Source organism: Asparagus officinalis, chromosome 9, assembly GCF_001876935.1.
Source record: "Asparagus officinalis chromosome 9, Aspof.V1, whole genome shotgun sequence".
Taxonomy (NCBI): Eukaryota; Viridiplantae; Streptophyta; class Magnoliopsida; order Asparagales; family Asparagaceae; genus Asparagus; species Asparagus officinalis.
In genome coordinates, this window is record NC_033802.1 from 63,484,218 (window position 1) to 63,505,082 (window position 20,865).

At 38.1% G+C, this 20,865-nt stretch overlaps 1 protein-coding gene across 3 annotated transcripts; it reads left to right on the forward strand.

Moving 5' to 3' along the window:
- On the forward strand, positions 1,466–13,145 carry LOC109824001. 3 transcript variants are annotated; one of them, XM_020390491.1, is made up of 3 exons: positions 1,466–4,235; positions 4,353–4,418; positions 12,851–13,145. In XM_020390491.1, the coding sequence occupies exon 1, from the start codon at positions 1,807–1,809 to the stop codon at positions 4,183–4,185; it is 2,379 nt and encodes a 792-aa protein (XP_020246080.1). In that variant the 5' UTR covers positions 1,466–1,806; the 3' UTR covers positions 4,186–4,235; positions 4,353–4,418; positions 12,851–13,145. The 3 variants fall into 3 exon arrangements, with proteins under 3 accessions (XP_020246080.1, XP_020246081.1, XP_020246079.1); XM_020390492.1 differs by lacking the exon at positions 4,353–4,418 and having other exon boundaries at positions 1,466–1,684; positions 1,786–4,235; XM_020390490.1 differs by lacking the exon at positions 4,353–4,418.

The window sequence follows — 20,865 nt, forward strand, 5'->3', positions numbered from 1 at the left end:
CCCCTCGCTAGAACTAACGCTCTATTTAGTATAGAAATCACACGCAAGGTAAGAGAAATAACACGAGGCACAATAGAACTAATTCTCTATTTAGTATGGTTATGGACCCATTGCAAATCAAATTTAACATTTTTAACAGACCCACTTTTTGAATCAGGTATGGAAAATGTGTTATTATCGCTGTCAAAATAGCTCAGTAGCAGTTCAAGAGTGTGCCGATCAGGCGCAGGAGCACCAAATATAATATAGTGCTCAAACATAGAACCGCCGTAGGCATCCCTATGTCACTGTCGTATCTTCGGGGCAATTCTCTTGATGAAGGCCCAATAGGCCCCGATATTGGCGGTTAACCTTAGTTTTTCGGCCGCACCAGTACGGCCAACTTTTTCCCTGTAAAAAGAATTCGAATTTGTAAGTTCAATAGAACTAACGAACTCATATTAGAACTGACATAATCTACAACTCAGGTCTAGAACTAACATTGGAATCAATCTAGAACAAAGGTCTAGAACTAACATTAGACTCAATCTACGACTAACATTGGACTCGATCTAGAACTCATGTGGACTCAGACTAGAACTAACAGTACTTCTAGAACTAACATTGGAATCAATCTAGAACTAACATTGGACTCAATCTAGAACTCAGGTCTAGAACTAACATTGGAATCAATCTAGAACTAACATTGGACTCAATCTAGAACTAACATAGGAATCAATCTAGAACTAACATTGGACTCAATCTAGAACTCAGGTCTAGAACTAACATTAGACTCAATCTACAACTAACATTGGACTCGATCTAGAACTCATGTGGACTCAGACTAAAACTAACAGTACTAGAACTAAAAGTACAATGGTAAAAACTGACATTTTTTAGATGAACTGAATTTAGGGAGGATTAGGTCGATTTCCCAAATACTGGATAACATAGCACATACTGTTTTTTTTTTTTTTGGGGGGGGGGGGTTCGTTGGTACGACCAGCCCTTGTCGTTCTTCTTTTCCGGTCTCGACATTCTATTGCCTGCTTTTACATTTCCATTAGGGTTTGAGTAGCTTCCTCCGCTGCCAAGCCTAGATGAACCGTCTCGGCCCTTCGACTCGCCTCGGTGAACGACCTCGTAGTCGTTAACGGATCCTTCCCTCGACGATATTTTTCCAGCGAAAACCCTAGAACCGTTGAACACCGACGAGAAATTAGAAAGTTCAAGAGTTTCTGAGGCAACGAAGCGGTGGAAGAGAGAGAAAGAGAGGGAGAGTACTTGAATAAGGATGGGACGCGTTAACCGAGTTCAGCCCCATCAGAGGGGCAATATCGTAATTTCTGTGGGGCTTTTTCTGAAAAAGAGTACTTCGGGGGCTCGTCACAAATACTGTGCGTATTTGGGGCTATTCCACATGGGGCAAAATACAAGGAGGCTTGTCACATGAAGTTCCCACTATTAGGGGCCTGGACACATTTTTCCCTAATTGAAAAGCCATGTATCTCCCTCTCCCTTTTCTTAGATTAACGCAGCGACGGCGCCAATTTCTCCCATTAGGAAAAGGTTTTTTTCCCTGGTGCTTTTTCTTCCATTTTTCATTATTTTCTTAGTTTTTTCCAATAATGAATGCTCTTTTGAATCTCCATCCGGATAGTTTATAATCTAAAAGCGAGATCTTTCGGCAAGCTGCGGATTACTGGTAATTTTTCTAATTTATTCCCCCAGTGTTATTGTTTTCCTGAGACGCATTTGTTTTTGGGTAAAACCCTTGAACCCTAGCAAGCCCTTCTTCTCATTTAGGCGGGAAAGAAGAAATCTTTCATGCCGCCATCTAATTCAAAGGCAGATGTAGCCCACAATAAGACCAAAAGATTAAAGGTTGAGAGAGAAAATGTAGGGTCTTCCTCTAATGGTTGCAGAGATGTTGTTACATCGTCTTTTGATTTTGAGAAACGCCGAGCGTCTTTTGTCCTGAAACAAAAAGAGATTTGGGCTGTAAGGGATGAGTTTGGGATGCCTCGCAGCTATGTGTTTGTTTGGAGCGGCGGGGACATCCACTCGGCCGAGCTGGATGAGTTGAGAAATCGTGATCATTTTGAGAGGTTACGGCTTGGTGGTGGTGTTCCTAGTGCTTGGGGAATATTCGATTCCATTCGTCGTGAACCCCGAGATATACCTGCTTTGTCGCACAAGGTTGAGAAGCCGAAGAACTATAATAAGGTGTTGCCAAGGAAATGTGAGGTTTGGGCCATTAGAGCAGGCAATACTAAAACATTATTCGGAGATCCGAGCCCAACGTTGCTCAGATATCAGATGGTAGAGGCTCTTACGAACTTTGTCGAAAATAAGGGAATGAAGCTTGTGTATTTGGTCTCAATCGCAGGTGTAAATGGCAACCGCTTCAGGAGATATCAGTCTGCGTTCCACGTTCATCCAGATTTCGTTCTAGAACGGTTCTCTCACCAGGTTCCTTGTATGAGAGTTTCTGGGGATGATCTGTTGGAGTTAGATCCTTCATCCTTGCCCCTCTATGTTGATGATTTTGAAACTAGTTTTGCGCCCGAGATCAATGACAATTATCTTTTCTTGGGTCTCCTTGATCGAATGGCATCTACCAATACAGAATTTGGCTATGAAATTTGGGCTGCATTTGATCATGACTGTCGAGTTCCTCAAAAGTATGTTCAGCTCCGGCACAAGAGAAGGTATCATAAAGCAATGCATGAGCTGGTTCCTATTTTCACCTACGACAATGAGAAGAAATGGCAAGAAGCTGGGTTACCTATAGCTTGTGGGAAGTTTACTGTAGAAACTGTGGAAAGTGAGAGACACTTCATTCTCTCTCATCGGCTGTCTACTCGGAAGAGGAACTATGAACATACGGGAGATGTGCACAATATTGATATGTATCCCAAGGAAGGTGAGGTTTGGGGAATTTACAAGGACAGAAATCTGGTAATGGCTTGCAATCCTAGAGGAGCACTATGTTATCTGATTGTGGTGATCGTAGGCACAACAGAAAAAGATGTAACAGTAGCATGCTTAAGCAGAGTTGAGGGATTCAAAGGCCTTTTCAAGAAAAGGAGCAATCTTGCAAGTGGAGCAGAGTTCCTGGTTCCTGTAAATGAATTCCACAGGTTCTCGCACAACATACCATCTTACAGATTTGATGAAAAATGCAGTAATGAATTTTTTAGGGGAGCTTTTGTATTGAATCCTTTTCTAGTGCCACTGAAACATGATGAGCCCTATTCCTTCAATGATCCTTTTCTCGCGCAGATACCAAAAGTCCAGTCAAGTTGGTCTGCTATCCAGTACTTTGTCAATAAACAGCGGGAATCTATTAGCCTGGCCAGTCAAGAGAATAGCTATGAAGACTCAGAAAATTGCACTCTAAGCTTATCAGTAGAACAAGAGCAGATTATCGTAGAGAATTTACGAGAAGGGGAACCATACACTGGTGAGATTTCCCCAGCAGAAGTCCATGAGAGTGAAAGAATGGAATGTGAAACGGATGAACATGAGACAATTCATCATATCAAGTTTCATGATTTTGAGGATAGTAAGTCAGAAAGCGATGTTGAACTAGGTGAGGTGTGGGCATTCTGCAATAGACTAAACGAACTTCCTTTCTCTTACGCTCGCATAGATAAGTTTCTCAATTCAGGAGGAATGTTAGATGTGACACTATTACAACCTCATCCTGTGGCTGATGAGGAGATGCAATGGGTTGAAGCAAATTTACCAATGGCATGTGGGACTTTTAGAGCATCTCAATCCACATGTATTGAGAAAAAGTTACTGTTACACAGAGTGATATGTGCTCATGAGCAGCCATCAAAACTCTTCTTCAGAGTATATCCTAGAATAGGTGAAACTTGGGCAATTTACAATCTCTGGGATATCGACTGGACAATTTCTGATATGAGTACCAATGTCCAATATAAGCTGGTAGAGATTGTGACAGATTTCACTCAGGAAGCAGGTGTTACAGTGGCAGCCTTGGTTAGAGCAGAGGAGCATGATAATGTATTCAGAAGGCAGTTGCATGAAGGCTTTTGGCTGTTTATGACATTTAAAAGAAAAGAACTGTTAAGGTTTTCGCATCGAATTCCTTCTCTTAAAATTACTGGAGACCAAGCTGGGGGATGCACTTCTGGAGGATCCTTTAGGGTCAAGTTCAGTCATAATGGGATCTAAGCTAATGAATTGCAATTTGGAAAAATGAGCTATGATCAATAATATGAAAGGTAGGTATGGGCATGGTATTATTCTTTTTTGGCTCTTTAGTGAAACCTTTCATTTCCCCACTCTTGTTTACTTATCTATGTTTGTTATATGTCTTTGCATGGTTCTTTTTCTGTTAGCTTGTAGTTAGGCTCAACCCGTTACTTGGATTATGCATTCAACTATCACCATATCTGCTATCTACAGTGAGTTAATACTCTTATTTTTAAGAAGATGCATTTAAGTTGAATAAAATGTGTTCAAGAAATTTGTGATGACTTAATTTTCTCTTACATAAATCACGTTTATGGTCCTTTTTCTCCGTACCTAGGTTCAACAACATATGAATACTGAATAGTTTCATTCCAAAATATTCTCCCTCTCATCTATTAGTGAGTTGTATATATCTGTTCGTGGTTCTCTGAGTTGTTGGGGCTTCATACTTTCTGAAATTTACTTCAGTTTTTACTTCTGCTTGCAATTCAACTTTAATTCTTATGTAGCTTCTCTTTAGTTATTAAAAACCTTACATTCCTCTAATGTTGAATATTGGGAGCCATGAGCAGCTGATTCGCTTATGGTGCCTTGGTATTCATTGTAATCAAAATTTATTTTCTTACTCGTGTTATTTCTAAATTCAAAGTTAGAATAACAGTGATAACCATAACTTGAAGACATTCGAGTTAATGATTGTGAATTTGAAATTCATGTTTGTGAATCTCAAGTTCATTGGTCATGGAACTCAAGCTCATGGCTGTAGGCGTCAAAAAATGCTGAGAGATATCCAAACACAGCTCAAAAGGAAGTCATCCAAAATGTCAAAAAGAACACAAGTATAGACTGTCTCGCACGCGAGACAGACTTGACTGTCTCGCCGTGCGAGACAGTCTTTACTGTCTCGCGGGCGAGACAGACTTTTACTGTCTCGCCCACGCGAGACAGACTTTTACTGTCTCGCATATGCGAGACAGTCGTTTACTGGTTCGCCGTGCGAGACATTTAAGTTTATGTCTTCCGCAGTGAGACAGTTCTAGATGTGTCAAAACGCCTTTGTAACCTCGCTTACACGTGGTCATTAACTGCCAAGAACGTTGAAAAACATCGAGTGGGCGAAAATACGTGCGTATAAGTCGCCAAGTAAGCGGTTCGCCAGTTTGAACTGGAAGGCAGTTAAAAGAAAAACTGCCTGACGGGTTACTGTTTTCCGGACGGCGTTTATTGTTCGCGCTGGCGGACAGCAAACACTCATGTTCGGTGCCAGCCGAGAAAGCAAATTCTAGTCTCGCCGAGCTGGTTTTCCAACAAATGCTTATCATAGGGAGTATAATATCCCGAATGGCATTTTGAGGGCAGGGCGACTTGATCATTTATGAGAAATTCAGAGAATCACAGGCAGACAATGAGATGTAGCGCAGAAGTTTGGGAGCTTTTCAGGAATCCTTTGATATTTGCAGTTTCTGATTAGATGTCAAGCAAGAACGACCTATACTTACTTGATAACGATTATCGTTGGCAGTTCTAATTCGCATAAACGAGTCAGAATACATAAACCCCTACAGAATATCGCATCAGAATCTGGTCGATTCTGGATGCTGTCCACGAGTAGTAACGCAAGCCCGGCACAGGCAAAAGGATCCCGACGCAAAGCACTGATCAAACAATCGATCCGTGCTTTTTTTCCAAGAGTTATAACTTTTCATTTTGTTGTTGTAAAGAGTCTTATAAAAAAGGACGTATCTCTTTTTGAATTTATTGTAATCGACTGCAACGATTATAATGAATTCCACAGCAAAACCAACTTTTGACGCAAACAAGCTGGCGACCACAGTGGGAGCCAACGGTCTCGCTGCCGAGACCGTCGTGTCGCAACCAATCATCAAGATCCCGGTTGAATCAACGGTCGAGTACGAATTCGACCAAGCGAAGTTTGAGGAGTATTTGTCATCCTCATCCTCAAAGTCTTCCTCGCCTCACAAATGCAGGAAGATTTTATCTTCTAAGAAGGTTTGCAAGTTTTCGACTCCGTCGAACGCTACAGATGAAGACTCTCGCTTGATTGTTGCTGAGGATTCCACTCGCAACCTCTCTGCTCATAATGACTCTTCTTCAATTAAGGAGTCATTAAATCAAAGCCCGCCGGCACTGACGAAAAGAACTCGTCAGAGACGACGCCAACGTCGCGCTCGTCAATTGGCTAAGGCATTGGAACAAACCGACGGGGTTCGTTATCATGCGGACTTAGAGTCGAGGAGGCATCGAGTGGTTCAGTTGTCTCAACAACCAATCACTCATATCTCTGCCAAACTCACGACGGAGGAATGGACTATTGTCAAAAGGACTCGTTCGACCCTCAAAGAACGCATACAAAAACATCGTACAAACACTGCTCTTGCCCGTGCTCTCTCACAACAAAGACGAGAAAGGGAGAAGGAAACGGTGACCAAAGAACCACCGAAATTCTGCCAAGTTTGGATTCCAAAAACTGGAGTTGTGCAAAATCAGCATTCGGAGCCCGTTAAGACTCCATACCCACAAGGGGGTGGTTCTAAACGTGCGACTCCCGACATAACCTTGGATCGTTCAAAGGCAACAATAAATTGTCTTGAGAATGCCAATAAGGTTTTACACCCTCAGAAGAAGACGCATTTACCAAAAGACATCGTCATACCTGGGAGGTTATGCCAACAAACGATACGATTTTTTGGCAATCATACCGATGAATCGTATTATCAAGTTGGGGGGGTGAATAAATTTCGAAAAAGAATTATTCGCTCTCATTGTTCCTGTGCACGACTTATAAGATCAGCTGTCCAAGATGATGAATTCCCTGAAGTCACCATCAACGTGGCTGATAAAAGAAAGTCTAAGCGGCATTCAAGTGACTCAAATCCCGACTTTTCCCCGAAAGGAAAAGTCAATCCAAGAATTGCTCAAAGGATGTCTCGACTCCAATTAGGAGCCATCAGACACAGAAATTACAAGAGAATGCAAGAAGGAATGTCCTCGAAGGATGAATTCTCGGACACTTATTCTGCAATCGCTTCTGATGATACAATGTCTAGCACGGGACAAACCAGAGAAGTACTCACGATCACATCTGATCAATTTGCTCAGATACTTCAAGAAGCTCTAGCCAAACAACGTGAAGAAATTAGAGCTGAAGTGAAGACAGAAATGAAGTTGGCTATCCAACAAATGAGAGAACTGTTAACTCAACAGCATCAACCTCCTGAGTCCAGTCAGCGAGCTGAATCCAGACGCCACACTCAGAATGTTGTAGATGACAGTGATCCAGAAGTGGATGAAGTCATTATGGCTGATACACCTCCCAATAGCAATAACGCTGGGGGTAGTTTAACACATTCTCCCAATAACGATATTGGGAGTGGTTCAATGGCACCTCTTACAGGGGGTGGTCTAACTCATTCTCCTCAACGTCATTCGAATGAAGACATAGACGATGACGGGAAAATGAAAGAGCTTAAAAACAAAGTCAACGCTTTGATGACGGCTCAAGAAGTGAAGAGGACGGGTATTCCATGTCCCTATCCAAGAGAATGGGATTCAATACCGTATCCGACAAAGTTCAATCTGATTAACTTCACACCGTTTGAGGGGAAGAGTTCGCCGATTCATTCCTCAGTAATTTCTTCGATGATGACACCGAAGTGTCAATCGGGACTCTTCTGGATGAGAAGCAGAAAGATGGAGAGTCAGTCGATAATTTTGTCAAGCGCTTCCGTAACAAGACAATGAATTGCAGAGATCCTGTTACAGAGGAGTTCATCCTGCAAACATGCCACAATAATCTCTCCATCGATGTCCTGGAAGCTCTGGGGGTCGTACCATCCAAAACTTGAAAGGATTTGAAAATGCGCGGTGAACAAGTTGAACATTTTTTTAAAAGGAAGAAAGCTGAGAGAAGCCGACCAACGACATCTGCAACCGCTGGGAATGCGACTTTCGATTCGAGGTTCAAAAAAGAGTATTCTTTCGAAGACGATGAAGCTCCAGCCATATTGGAATACCTCCTCGCCAATGACAAAATCGAGCTACCGCCTATTAAAGATCATTAGGGTGCTAAGATGATTACAGATCCAAACTACTGTGCATATCACAGAAGGATTCTTCATCCCACCGAAATTTGCTTTGGACTCAAAAACAAAATCCAAGCCTTAATTGACTCCGGCGTCATAACGGCGAAAGAGGTCGAGTAAAGACGACCATATTACTCCATTGGGTACACGAGTATAAACTGTTTCCCCTCACTCCGAAAAGTATACGAGTATAAACTGTTCCTTAATACTCCAACAGGTATATGAGTCTAAACTATTTCCTTTCTTTCACGGGAAGTTCCTGGAGAATGCCACGCATGGTACTTTTAAGGATAACCCGATCATATAGCTAAACATAATGATGAACTCAGTTTCGCAAGAAAAAGCTGGGGGTAGATGGTTCATGTAACGGAAGTTCCCGAAAGAATGCTATATGTAATTTTCTAGGAATAACCCGATCATTACAAACAAAGTGTTAAACACTACATCCACACGGTGATTTCCGAATATTCTTTTGCTGAGATGAGATTCGATCACTTCGTTGGATCAATCTTCCCACTCAAACCCTCCTTTGGTCAAACCTTTAAACAGTTAGGACCAAAGCCAAAATCCCCTCTCGATTCGTTCCATGAACGAGAGGTCCACAAATTGAACGATCAAACCTTTAAACAGTTAGGATCGTCTCAAATCCCCATGTTGGTCAAACCTTTAAACAGTTAGGATCAAAGCCAAAATCCCCTTTCGATTCCTTCCATAAACGAAAGGTCCACAAATTGAACGATCAAACCTTTAAACAGTTAGGATCGTCTCAGAACTCCCACTTGGTCAAACCTTACTACAGTTAGGACCAAAACCAAAATCCCCTTTCGATTCCTTCTATGAACGAGAGGTCCACTTTCAGTTGAATAATCAAACCTTATGACAGTTAGGATTATTCAAACCCGTCCAGATTCTCTAAGTGGAGATCCCATTTTGAGTTTCTTTACTCCAGGAGATAGAATATAAAATTCTTCCTCTCCATCAGCGGGTTCATCTCTACCAACAAAAAAGAGACCATACTACTCCAATAGGTACACGAGTCTAAACTGTTTCCCTACCATCACTAGGAAGTTTCTGGAGAATATCACTCAAAATATTCTTAAGAATAACCCAACTACCTCCCAACGGGTATATGAGGTTAAACTATTTCCCGAATACTCCAATGGGTACACGAGTCTAAACTGTTTCCCTACCATCAACAGGAAGTTTCTAGAGAATATCACTCAAAATATTCTTAAGAATAACCTGGCTACCTCCCAACGGGTATACGAGGTTAAACTATTTCCCGAGAACTCCAAAAATACATGAGTATAAACTGTGTTCCTACGAAGACTGATACGATGATTAACAATGCGGTATCAATTTGATGATAAAAGCTGAATTCACAAGTACAAACTCCAGCTTCAATTCAAGATCTCGACAACGGTCAAGCGATGAACACCATGCCGAAAGAATCTTAGCTATTCTACAAAGCACCGAATAGACTGAGAGACAAAGAGATCAAGTGTTGAAGCCATCATAAGTAAGACCTATCTTATCCAAAGCATCCCAGAACTCCTCTATAAAAGATAGAGTCTGGAATACTTTGGAGGGGGTATCTGTAGGCGTCAAAAAATGCTGAGAGATATCCAAACACAGCTCAAAAGGAAGTCATCCAAAATGTCAAAAAGAACACAAGTATAGACTGTCTCGCACGCGAGACAGTCTTTACTGTCTCGCACGCGAGACAGACTTGACTGTCTCGCCGTGCGAGACAGTCTTTACTGTCTCGCCGGGCGAGACAGAGTTTACTGTCTCGCACGTGAGACAGTTCTCAGATGGTCAAAACCGCCTTTGTAACTGCTCTACACGTGTCCATTAACTGCCAAAGAACGTGGAAAACATCGTGGGCGAAAATCACGTGGATAACTGCCAAAATAACGGAGTTTGAAACGTGGGAAGGCAATTAAAAAAGAAAACTGCCTGACGGTTACTGTTTCCGAGACGGCGTTTACTGTCTCGCGGGCCGAGACAGCAAACACTGTCTTGCCCGTCGAGACAGCAAAAGCTGTCTCGCGAACCTGGCAAATACTGTCTCGACAGCCGAGACAGCAAATGCTGTCTCGCGAGCTGGTTTTCCACCAACTGTTCCTAGGGGCTATAAATACCCCACGAAGGCCATTTTTGAGGGGGGCTGATAATTTTGAGCACTTCAGAGCAATCCAGAGCAGAGAGAGAGAGCAGAGTTCTTGAGCTTCAGGCAACTCCTTGATATTCAGGCTTTGACTTGATGTCAAGAAGAACGACTATCTTACCTTGATAAGATATCGTTTCAAGTTCTCACTTCGATAAACGAAGTCAGAATCATAAACCCCTCACGATTCGATCAGAATCTGTGATTTGGTGGTCCACGGGCTAACGCACCCCCGGCACAGGCAAAGATCCCACGCAAGCAGTGATCCAAACAACGATCCTGCGTTTGTTTCCCAAGAGTTGTAATTTTCATTTTGTTGTGTAAAAGAAGTCTTATAAAAAGGCTATCTCTTTTTGAATTTATTGTAATCGACTGAAGATATAATGAATTCCATGACAAAACCAACTTTTGACGCAAACAATGACCATGGATCTCAAGTCTATAGCTACTGAGTTTTGGTCTGGTGCTGTGGAGCTCGAGCGCATGGTCATGAAGCTTGGATCCATGGCCATGATTTAAGACCATAAAATGGTAAGAGAAGATGAGAAAGCGCATGGTCATGAAGCTTGGATCCATGGCCATGATTTAAGACCATAAAATGGTAAGAGAAGATGAGAAAGAAGTGGAACGTAGGAGAGAAGTAAGTTCCCATGATTTAAGACCATAAAATGGTAAGAGAAGATGAGAAAGAAGTGGAACGTAGGAGAGAAGTAAGTTCATAAATACATACAGAAAAGTAACTTTTGTAATGTGTTTGGGGAAAGAATTGGAGAACATGAAGGTATGTACATTGCAAAACGTTCTATTTTCTTTACTGTGATGAGGTCCTTTGTGCAAATAATCATATTTTCAAAGACCAGATGGTGATTGTAGAGTTGTTATTAATGTCGTGAAGGTCTTTGAAAAAAAAGCTTAGTTCATGATAACAAATTAAAACAAAAATAGTGTAGGAAAGTTTTCCGAAGGAAAAAAAACTCCAGGGGAGTTCATTGTACTTTCTTGAAATTTACCCTTTGTTATTTAGAACATCTGTCAGATACAGCTTAACCATACTCTTCGTTCTTAAAGCATGTTTGATATATTTATTTAATTGTTCTATACTAAAGAACATAATTTAGCAGAAAAGATAGTCAGATTATGGGCTTACATAAACTGTGAAATGTTGAGATATGGTCCGATATAGAAGTGAGATATGTTGAACTACTCTATAGAAGATTTATGGGCCAAGGATTTTTCATTTTGCAAATCCGTGAAAATGTATAATAAGTTAAAGTTTCAACATCTGTAAATAATTGTTTGTTATTAGATTGGTAGTTATGTTATGGGCAATGTGTCAGGATCTTTGGATGAACTGACATGTTTATTACATATATGCATTAACATGTTCCTATGCTGTACTCTTTATGAAATTGGCGTGTCGTGTATCCATGTCATTTTGTCATGTGTCCATGCTTCGCAGATGCTATTAAACATTTATAGTTACTTATGGATTTCTATATCATGTCTCATTTTCTCCATGATCCTTTGTTTCATTTTTCTTTATATTTCCTGGCTAGATGGGTAGTTACTGGGTGAATTCTCTGTCACATGTCTAGCAAAAGATGCTGAAGGAATTTCCTCATTTTAATTATGAAAGATGTATGCATTGTGGTGATTTTCTTCTTCTTTAAGTTAAGATGGCCTTTCCATTGCTATACCTTGTTAGCAATCGGATCATTTTGAGAGACCATTAGATGTATGCATTGTGGTGATTTTTTTTCCTTTTAAGTTAAGGTGGTCTTTTCATTGCTATACCTTGTTAGTAATTGGCTCATTTTGAGAGACCATTAGATGCAGATGTTTGTATTGGGTCTTTTACCGTCTTGTGTCCTGAATAATCACTTAGGTGTAGGCTGTCATTTTAGTCGCTCTTATGAGTTTTTATCTTCAAGCAAGGTAGAGCTTAACTAGATTTTGTAGCATGAATATCACAGGACTTGGGGCCTATAAATTCTTTTATTTATGACATCAAAACCAAAGAGGCATCATTTGGGGATTATCTGAGAAACTCAATTTGTATGGGTTGCCCTGCTTCTCATTTGCGAAGCTAATGCTGAGTGCGTATTGTAACAGGATGCAACCGTCTGAAGAGTGAATTCAAAGCAAAATCAAAGAGTTGTGTAATTCCTGAATTCTCATTTTAGCATTTAGCAAATTCAATTGGGAGGATGTGATTGAAATATTTTTGTTTTTCTTGAAGATAGTCTGTTGATTTTAAAAGTGCTACTATCTGTTCATCTATCTGATGTTTTGATTGCTCTGATTACTTTTTTTCTAGTTACTTTTACATTCCGTCTACTCTTCTTTTGATCAGCGTATCTTTTGATTTCAGGATATAAACATTCACCTCAAGCTAAGTCCAACGATGCTATAGATGCCATCAATCTCAGCTTTTGTTCTTATGCAGTGTTGTGAGTGCAGCCGAGCCTGCTCTTATATGTAGATTTCTCTTTGATTGATGGATTATTTGTTTGTAAACTTCATCTTTTTGTTGGTGTATGCTGTATTCTCTTAGGTAGAGAGAGAGAGTCTGATTTTTTGTGGTTAGTTTTGGGTGTAGAAGTTAGATTTTGGTTGTAACTTATTGTTCTCCCTTTTATGTATGTATATTTGGAGTTTGATCTGCATTTGAATTTAGGTGATCATTGAGTCCATTTGATCTACGTGTACTAGTTCAATTCTAAAAATTATATAGAGGATGAATTTTCAAAAAAAATGAAAGAGAGAAGGTAAAATATCTTTTTAAGTAAAAGAAATAAGAGTAGTCCTACCAGGACAAAAAATGGGACAGGTTCAGGGGATAGCTGATGCTGCAGGTATAGTTGTTCAATGAGTCATCAACGAATTGAACAGTATTAATTAGAGCTACGTTGGTACTTAAAACTGTTTATCTCTTCTCACCCATAATCCTAGCACACCCAAAATCCATGTGATTTGATGGCTATCTATTTGTTTGAAAATTTGGTTTTTATCCTTTAACAGGTTTTATCAATGGGTTTGTAAGATTGTGAAAAGTATTTGGTGATTACTTTTACGAAAAGGGGGTGGAGAATTTTGGATCAAAACGAAATTGATTTTTTTGACAACAATCAGATCGAAGTTAATATGAATGGCATTTTTATCGAGGATGATTTGTAAAGGATGAAGGGAAGAAAAAGTAGTTAAAAATATAGAGCGAAATGCAAATGCAAATACAAATACAAATTATCTCAAAAAATGCAAATGACCATAAAAACACTATAAATCAAAGGGTCCATCTTCATCCTAAAAGAGCACTGAGACATGGTGACTTTAAATTTAGAATTTGTTAGAGGTTTTTGGGAGCGGGCTGAGGTTAGGATTAGGGTTGGGCGTGGGCCGGGTCAACCTACAGGCAGACCCAGCCTAGACCACCATGGATTACGACCTGGCACGACCCCTTATGGATTATGACCCGACCTGTCCTATAGTGGCCTGGGCCTGATCCAGCCCATGATATGCTCGTGTCACAGGTCAGGATGGGTCCAGCCCCAAATTCAGGGTTAGAGAAGTAGGCCTGAGCTATGCTAGCTCGGCCTAACACGCCCTGACCAATTATATGTTTTTTGGTTAGGCTGGTTGTTCCTTTAGCCCTTTAAGTCTACAGTTAGCTGCCAACAAAGGCAAAATGTCATAGATATTTGGCCCGTGGGCCTTTATCCTTGGCTCGTGGACTTTTTTTCCCATTGAGAAACAAAGCAACGATCTTTAAGTTTGTTGCTGTCTACTTGGGAGGATTAAAAAGTTTAATTTCACTGTGGATGTAGTACACGATTTCAAATGTGCTATAACCCATGATCTCTGACATTTTTAGTCATTTGAACTCATTGGCAAATACTATTGTGAAGACCAAAATTCAGATCTTGATAGCTATAACTCACAAATTTGGCCAATTTTAGTCATTTGGACCCATTGACAAATAATTTTGTGGGTGTTCAAAATTCATGATATCATGAGCTGTAATCCATAGTATTTGGCCATTTTTAGTCTTTATGACTCATTGACACGTAATTTAGCACATGCTAAAATTAACAATTTCATGTGCCATAACCCATGCGTTTTACCCATTTTATCTATTCTGACCCAATTGGGAAATAATTCTATAGTTGTCGAAATGGATAATTTCAAATAAGCTGTAACAAATGATCTTTTTTGCTTTTAGTCATTGTCAACCTCTTTGCAAATAATTTCATGGAGAATAAAATTCACAAATTCATGAGTTATAAACCATGCATGATTTTTTTGCTATCGTGTGGTCATTTGGACTCACTGGCAAACTAATTTCACGGTGGCCAAAATTCACGATTTCATGTGCAATATCCGTGATTTTTGGCCATTTTTAGTCGTTTGCGCACATCAACAAATAATTTCATGGAGACCAAAGTTCACGATTTTATAAGCTATAAGCCATGATTTTTAGCAATTTTCAGTCATTTGGACTCACTGGCAAATAATTTTGCACTATCTAAAATTCGTGATTTCATGAGTTATAACTCATGGTTTTGGCTTTCTTTTAGTCATTTCCACCACTTAGCCCATAATTTCACGGAGGCTAAAAGATACAATTTTATAGAATATAGCTTGTTAGTTCTAGCGAGTTTTAGTCATTTCAACCTATGGGAAAACAATTTCACGGATGCCAAGATTCACAATTTCAAATGAGTTATGACCCAAGATTTTTTCCACTTTTAGTCATTTCAAGCCGTTGCAAATAATTTTGTGAATTTAAATCTCAAGAGCTATAACCCATGATTTGTTACCCTTTTTTGTCATTTTAACTCATTGACAAATAATTTTGTGGAGGGAAAATTCTTAATTTCTTGAGCTGTAATGTAAAACCCCGTAATACTGAATGTTGTGAGATATAATAATAAACATGTTATATTATGATAAATAATATTTATTGATATTTGAGTATGCTAGGAATTGATTTGAGATCAATCCGATACATATATATGAATATATGAGTGCAAATGCACAAAACATGCACGAGAAAAAATCTGGAAAAAAATGACCAGTTAAGAGTTTATAGATTTTACATAACTATGCACTTAGAATCTAGGAAAACTCAAAATACCAAAGTTGTAGGTATTTTCAACAGCTTTCCAACAATCATATATCACCTTATTCTGAGATCGAACGCGAAAGTTATTGCCAAAATACCGAAGGTTATTTTCCTAGTCAGACTAGGTTTCCTGGTTCGGGTCAAACGGGTTTATTTCGGGTTTGCATATATATATATATATATATATATGAGATTAATGAGTATCCTTGTCATAGGAGGAGATTTCCTCCTATGACGCCTCTAAAATCACATGATTGAGCGACATTGTGGATGATCCGCTCCGTTGAACTTGATCTACATATTCGAAAACCCCAACACACCAAGTTTGGGGTGAACCCGTCGTCGTTTGACCCTTCATCCACTCGTATCAATTTTAACGGTTTTGAATGAATAGAACTTTTCACATGGCTCGATGGAGGGTCAAACGACGACGGATTCACCCCAAACTTGGTGTGTTGGGGTTTTAGAATATGTATATATATATATATACACACTTATGTTTTCACGAAAATTATCACTCTTACATCAGAGTTTCAAACCCTAGTAGTCCTTATTCCTCTTCCTAAAGCCCTAACCCTAAAATTAAGAATTTTAAGAGCTTTGTGAAGCAAATATCGACACAAGGGCAAGATCCTCGACGTGTAGCAAGGAGCAAACGGGTTGTTTGCACTTCTAATTGCTTGCTGGTTATCTCAGAGGCTTAGAACGAAATTTGAGACAAGATTATTTTCATCCAAACCTATCCTCATAGTTAAATAACTAGTGTAGATGATTAATATGATGTTAAATATGTGTTTTCATGCTTTAATCTTAACCTGAGGTGTTAAAAGTCAGATTTTTGATAGTAAACCTTAAAACAAATGCTAGATTAATAATCTTTTCTTGCTGTTTATAATAGTATCATGATCATTATCATTAGGGTTTTTCATAATTTTATTCATATATGAGAAATTTAAGTGATGTACTATACATATGTTTTTCTGCAGAAAACCGCAGCACTTATATAATCTTTAATTGAGAGTTTAAGATAGCAAACAAAGTCCAAATTTAACTAAACTAGTTTTATATGAAAGATATATGCATCTAGTTTCTAAAACAGAAAACCATTCTTAAAAAAGAATTTGTATAGAGAAAGATATGTTATGTTTATTAACAACATGTCCTGCAGAAAAATGACTGCACATATATAATATTTAACTGGAGATTTGGAATAACAAATAAACTCCAAACTAAACAAAACTTATGTCATTTGAAAGATGTGTGAATCTAGTTTTCAAAACAGAAAACCATTTGTAAAAATACTTTTCCTAGAGAAAGATATGCTTGTTTTACTAACAGATATCACATCTATTTTTTCTGCTCGTTTTGTGGAGCTGTGTTGCGCCATTTTGAGGTGCGTTCGCAGAGTTTTGAGCCGCTTGATGTTATACGTATAGTCATAAATATGTTATGTTATACATTTAAGAATTTCAAGGAGATTATGATGAATTTTTATTTGATCATATTTGAATTAGATATAGTTCATATACATGTTGGATGTCGTTGATGAGCACAGCTTAGTACTATATGGGATAGTGCATCGACACACCAGATATACACAGTTTATACATGAGGTGAATATTGTTGATGAGCTCAGTTCAGTACTACATGAGGTGATGCATCGATATTCCACATGTACAGGCCATTGAGTCGGATTTTAGGAGGCTTGTTCTAGCCGTCTGTCCTGTACTAGGGTGCGATGAGGCTCGTGAGCCGTATTTCTAGGATGCCTATTTGGTAGTCCGTCCCGCACTCATGTTATGCACTAAGATCGTGATGAGACTAATGAGCCGTGTACATAGTTTAGGATACCTACAGGGTAGTTCGTTGCACTGAGACAATTACTTGATAGCCTAAGTATGACAGATGCCGATTATAAATACGACCTATCAGAAAGTATACAAAATTATGTGTTGGTATTTTATTCTATCTCTCCAGTGATTGTAGAAGATATTATAAATATGATGTGTTGATATTTATTTCTTTTACTGTCTTTTTTACTTCTTAGTTGGGATCAATGATTAGAGATTCACAATTTGAGACTTATGGTATATACATGAGGGTTTTCTTGTTTGGATTATTTCGCTCGACGTACCAGTCTCGTGTTATGGATTTCTAATTATTGGTTTCATTGGATTGTCTTTTCTTAGTTCGGTATTAATGTTTAGATATCTACAATTTGAGACTTTTGGTATATACATAAGGGTTTCCTTATTTGGATTATTTTGCTCGACGTACTACGTCTCGTGTTGTAGGTTTCTAAATGTTAATCCTACTTAGATACGGGAAAAATGAATCTAGGTAGACTATGCTTAATAGTTAGAGCCTTCACTCCATCTAGTAGCCCTTTCCCTGGGGGCGGATGGAGTTAATCTTGCTGTAGCGCTCTGATGCTCTTGTTGTTATTCTTTTTCTTTTAAATTACTTTTTAGGTAGTTCGGAGTTTCGGAGAGCCGCAGGGTGACGGAGTTCTGGCATAGTCGTCGTCGTGTATTTTTACTTGTAGAGATTCCACTGTAGTTTTGAGTTTTATCTAGATATTAGAGTTTCATATTCATATTGTAAAGGCAGTGTGCCTTAGTACGATTTTTAGTTGATTCATGTTGAGACATTTTCATTAGTCAGATATCAGATGTATTATAGTTGAGACATGATTCTTTTCACTTATGAGATATCTCTTCTATATCATGTCTATTATATTTATTCCCTTTATTTTGCCTATTTGTACATGCACTTCTATTTGGTTCTACTAGAGGATGTTACTGTGATTGGTGAAACATGTTTATGTACAGTATAGGTGCATGACAGGTTTGACATATCTGGTTTCACCTTAGACTGCAGCCTTATGTGAACCCAGGGGCGTCACATGTAACCCACGATTTTTTGGCATTTTTAATCATTGGGATCATTAGTAAATAATTTTACAATTGGCTAAATTCATTCTTTTATGAGCTGTAATCAACAGTTCTTAGCCATGTTTAGTCATTCAACACATTGGCACATAATTTTGCAGAAGCTAAAAACTATTATTTCGTGTGCTATAATAAAAGTTTTTTAACCCATTTTTAATTGTTTTGACTCGTTCGAAAATAACTTCATGGAGGATGTAGTTTATGTTTTCAAATGTGTTATAACTTATGATATTTTTCCATATTTAGTCACACTTTGGCAAATAATTTTGTGGAGGCAAATTCACGATTTCAATTGCTATATCTTGCAATTTTGGCCAGTTTTAGTCATTTATTTCCATTGGTAAATAATTTCACGGTGTTGAAAATTCATAATATAAAGAGCTATAATTCATGGTTTTTGATCTTTATGATCCATTGACACAATAATTTCGTGGAGGTAAAAATTAACAATCTCATGAGCTATAACCCACAATTATTAGCTATTTTTGGTCATTTGGACTCACTGGCAAAATTATTTCATGGTGACCATAGCACATGATTTCATGTGTTATAACCATGTATTCACTATTTTTAGTCATTTTCACACTTCGGCAAATAATTTTATGGAAGCTAAAATTCGATATAAGCTATAAGTCATAATTTTTTTGCCATTTTCAGTCATTTGGACTCACTGGTAAAAAATTTCATAGTGTCCAAAATCTATACTTTCATGAGCTATATAACCCGCGGTTTTCCGTCATTTTTAGTTATTTTCATTAATTAGCACATAATTTTGCGGAGGCTAAAAGATACAATTTCATGGACCATGACCTGAGATTTCTTGCAAGTTTTAGTCATTTCAACCCGTTGGAAAATAATTTCATGGAACCCAAAATTTACTATTTTAGATGAGTTATAGCCCATGATTTTTTTCCCACTTTTAGTCGTTTTGACCCATGAGTAAATAATTTTGAGGAATCTTAATTTGATCTATTTTGCTTATGAGAGACTCCCTTTAGGTTAGGTGGATACATGGATATTATCGTAGTAACATTTCTGTTTGGGATATTGAGTCTAAACCTCACTTCTTTTGGGCTTTTTAAAAAATCTAAATTTTCTTGGTCAATGAAAATTTTTATTCATTAAACCATTTTGAAATATTTTATATATCATGATTCTCAAAACATGTGAAAGCCTAGCTATTAACAAAAATACAAGGGATAACCCCCCACACTCAAACTTCTATTTACAATAAAATAATCCACTCTCTATTTTCAGGTAAAATGGTACTACTGAGAACTAAGATCAAAGTATCAACTTTAATTTATTTAACTAACTGATCAACCCCCTTAGATTTTTGCAAAAATATCCTCGCATTTCTTTCTCTCCATATCCTATACAATAAAGCATTGAAAGCCATCCCCTTAATCCTTTGTTTAAATCCCTTGCCTCTCAATCTAGTATTATACCAATCCAAGAGATAGTTCCAATCACAAGAACGCTATTTGAATTGAAGCCACTCCATGATCTTGTTCCAAACAAGTTTAGAGAACTCACATTCAAAGAAGAGATGATCACGGTTCTCAGAACTTGCACCACTGCATAAACAATAGGAATTTGTATGCACAACCCCCATCCTTAACAACCTGTCTTGCGTAAGCAACTTGTTTTGAACTGCAAGCCAACTTATAATAGAATGCTTGGAATAATTCATCCTCTCCTATATAATATTGTACCATAGGACTTTGATGCGGCATAGTTATGTACCAAAATTGCAAGTGCATAATTTATCAAGTTATAGTATAAAAAGATATCGATCCCACGAGGAAGGTGATTTTAAGAGATTATTAGACTTGGTTCTTATATTGTGTGCGTGACAAAAATAGGATTAAAGAATAAGTGTGATTGTGATGAGTGATTGTTGTGAATATATGCAAGAGACAATAAATTAAATTTTAGAGATTGTGATGAGTGATTGTTGTGAATATATGCAAGAGACAATAAATTAAATTTTAGAGGAGAGAAGAAAGATTTAACGAAAATGAAATCACAAGGTAAGAAAGAAGAATGCATAAAATCAAGAAATAAAACCAAGAATGAAAAGAAAATTAAAAAAAGTTAAGATGGAGGATTTAAAAGAGGTAAGAAATCTAGAATATAATCCACTAACCAATTTTAATTACAAAATATAAACTATTCTCTTTTTATCATATTTCAACTTAGATTTATTAAGCATAGATTATCAAACCATTTAAGGAAAGTGTAACTTATCAAATTATCATCTAAGTTAAAATTACTATTCATGATAAGAACAACAACATGATAATAATCCTA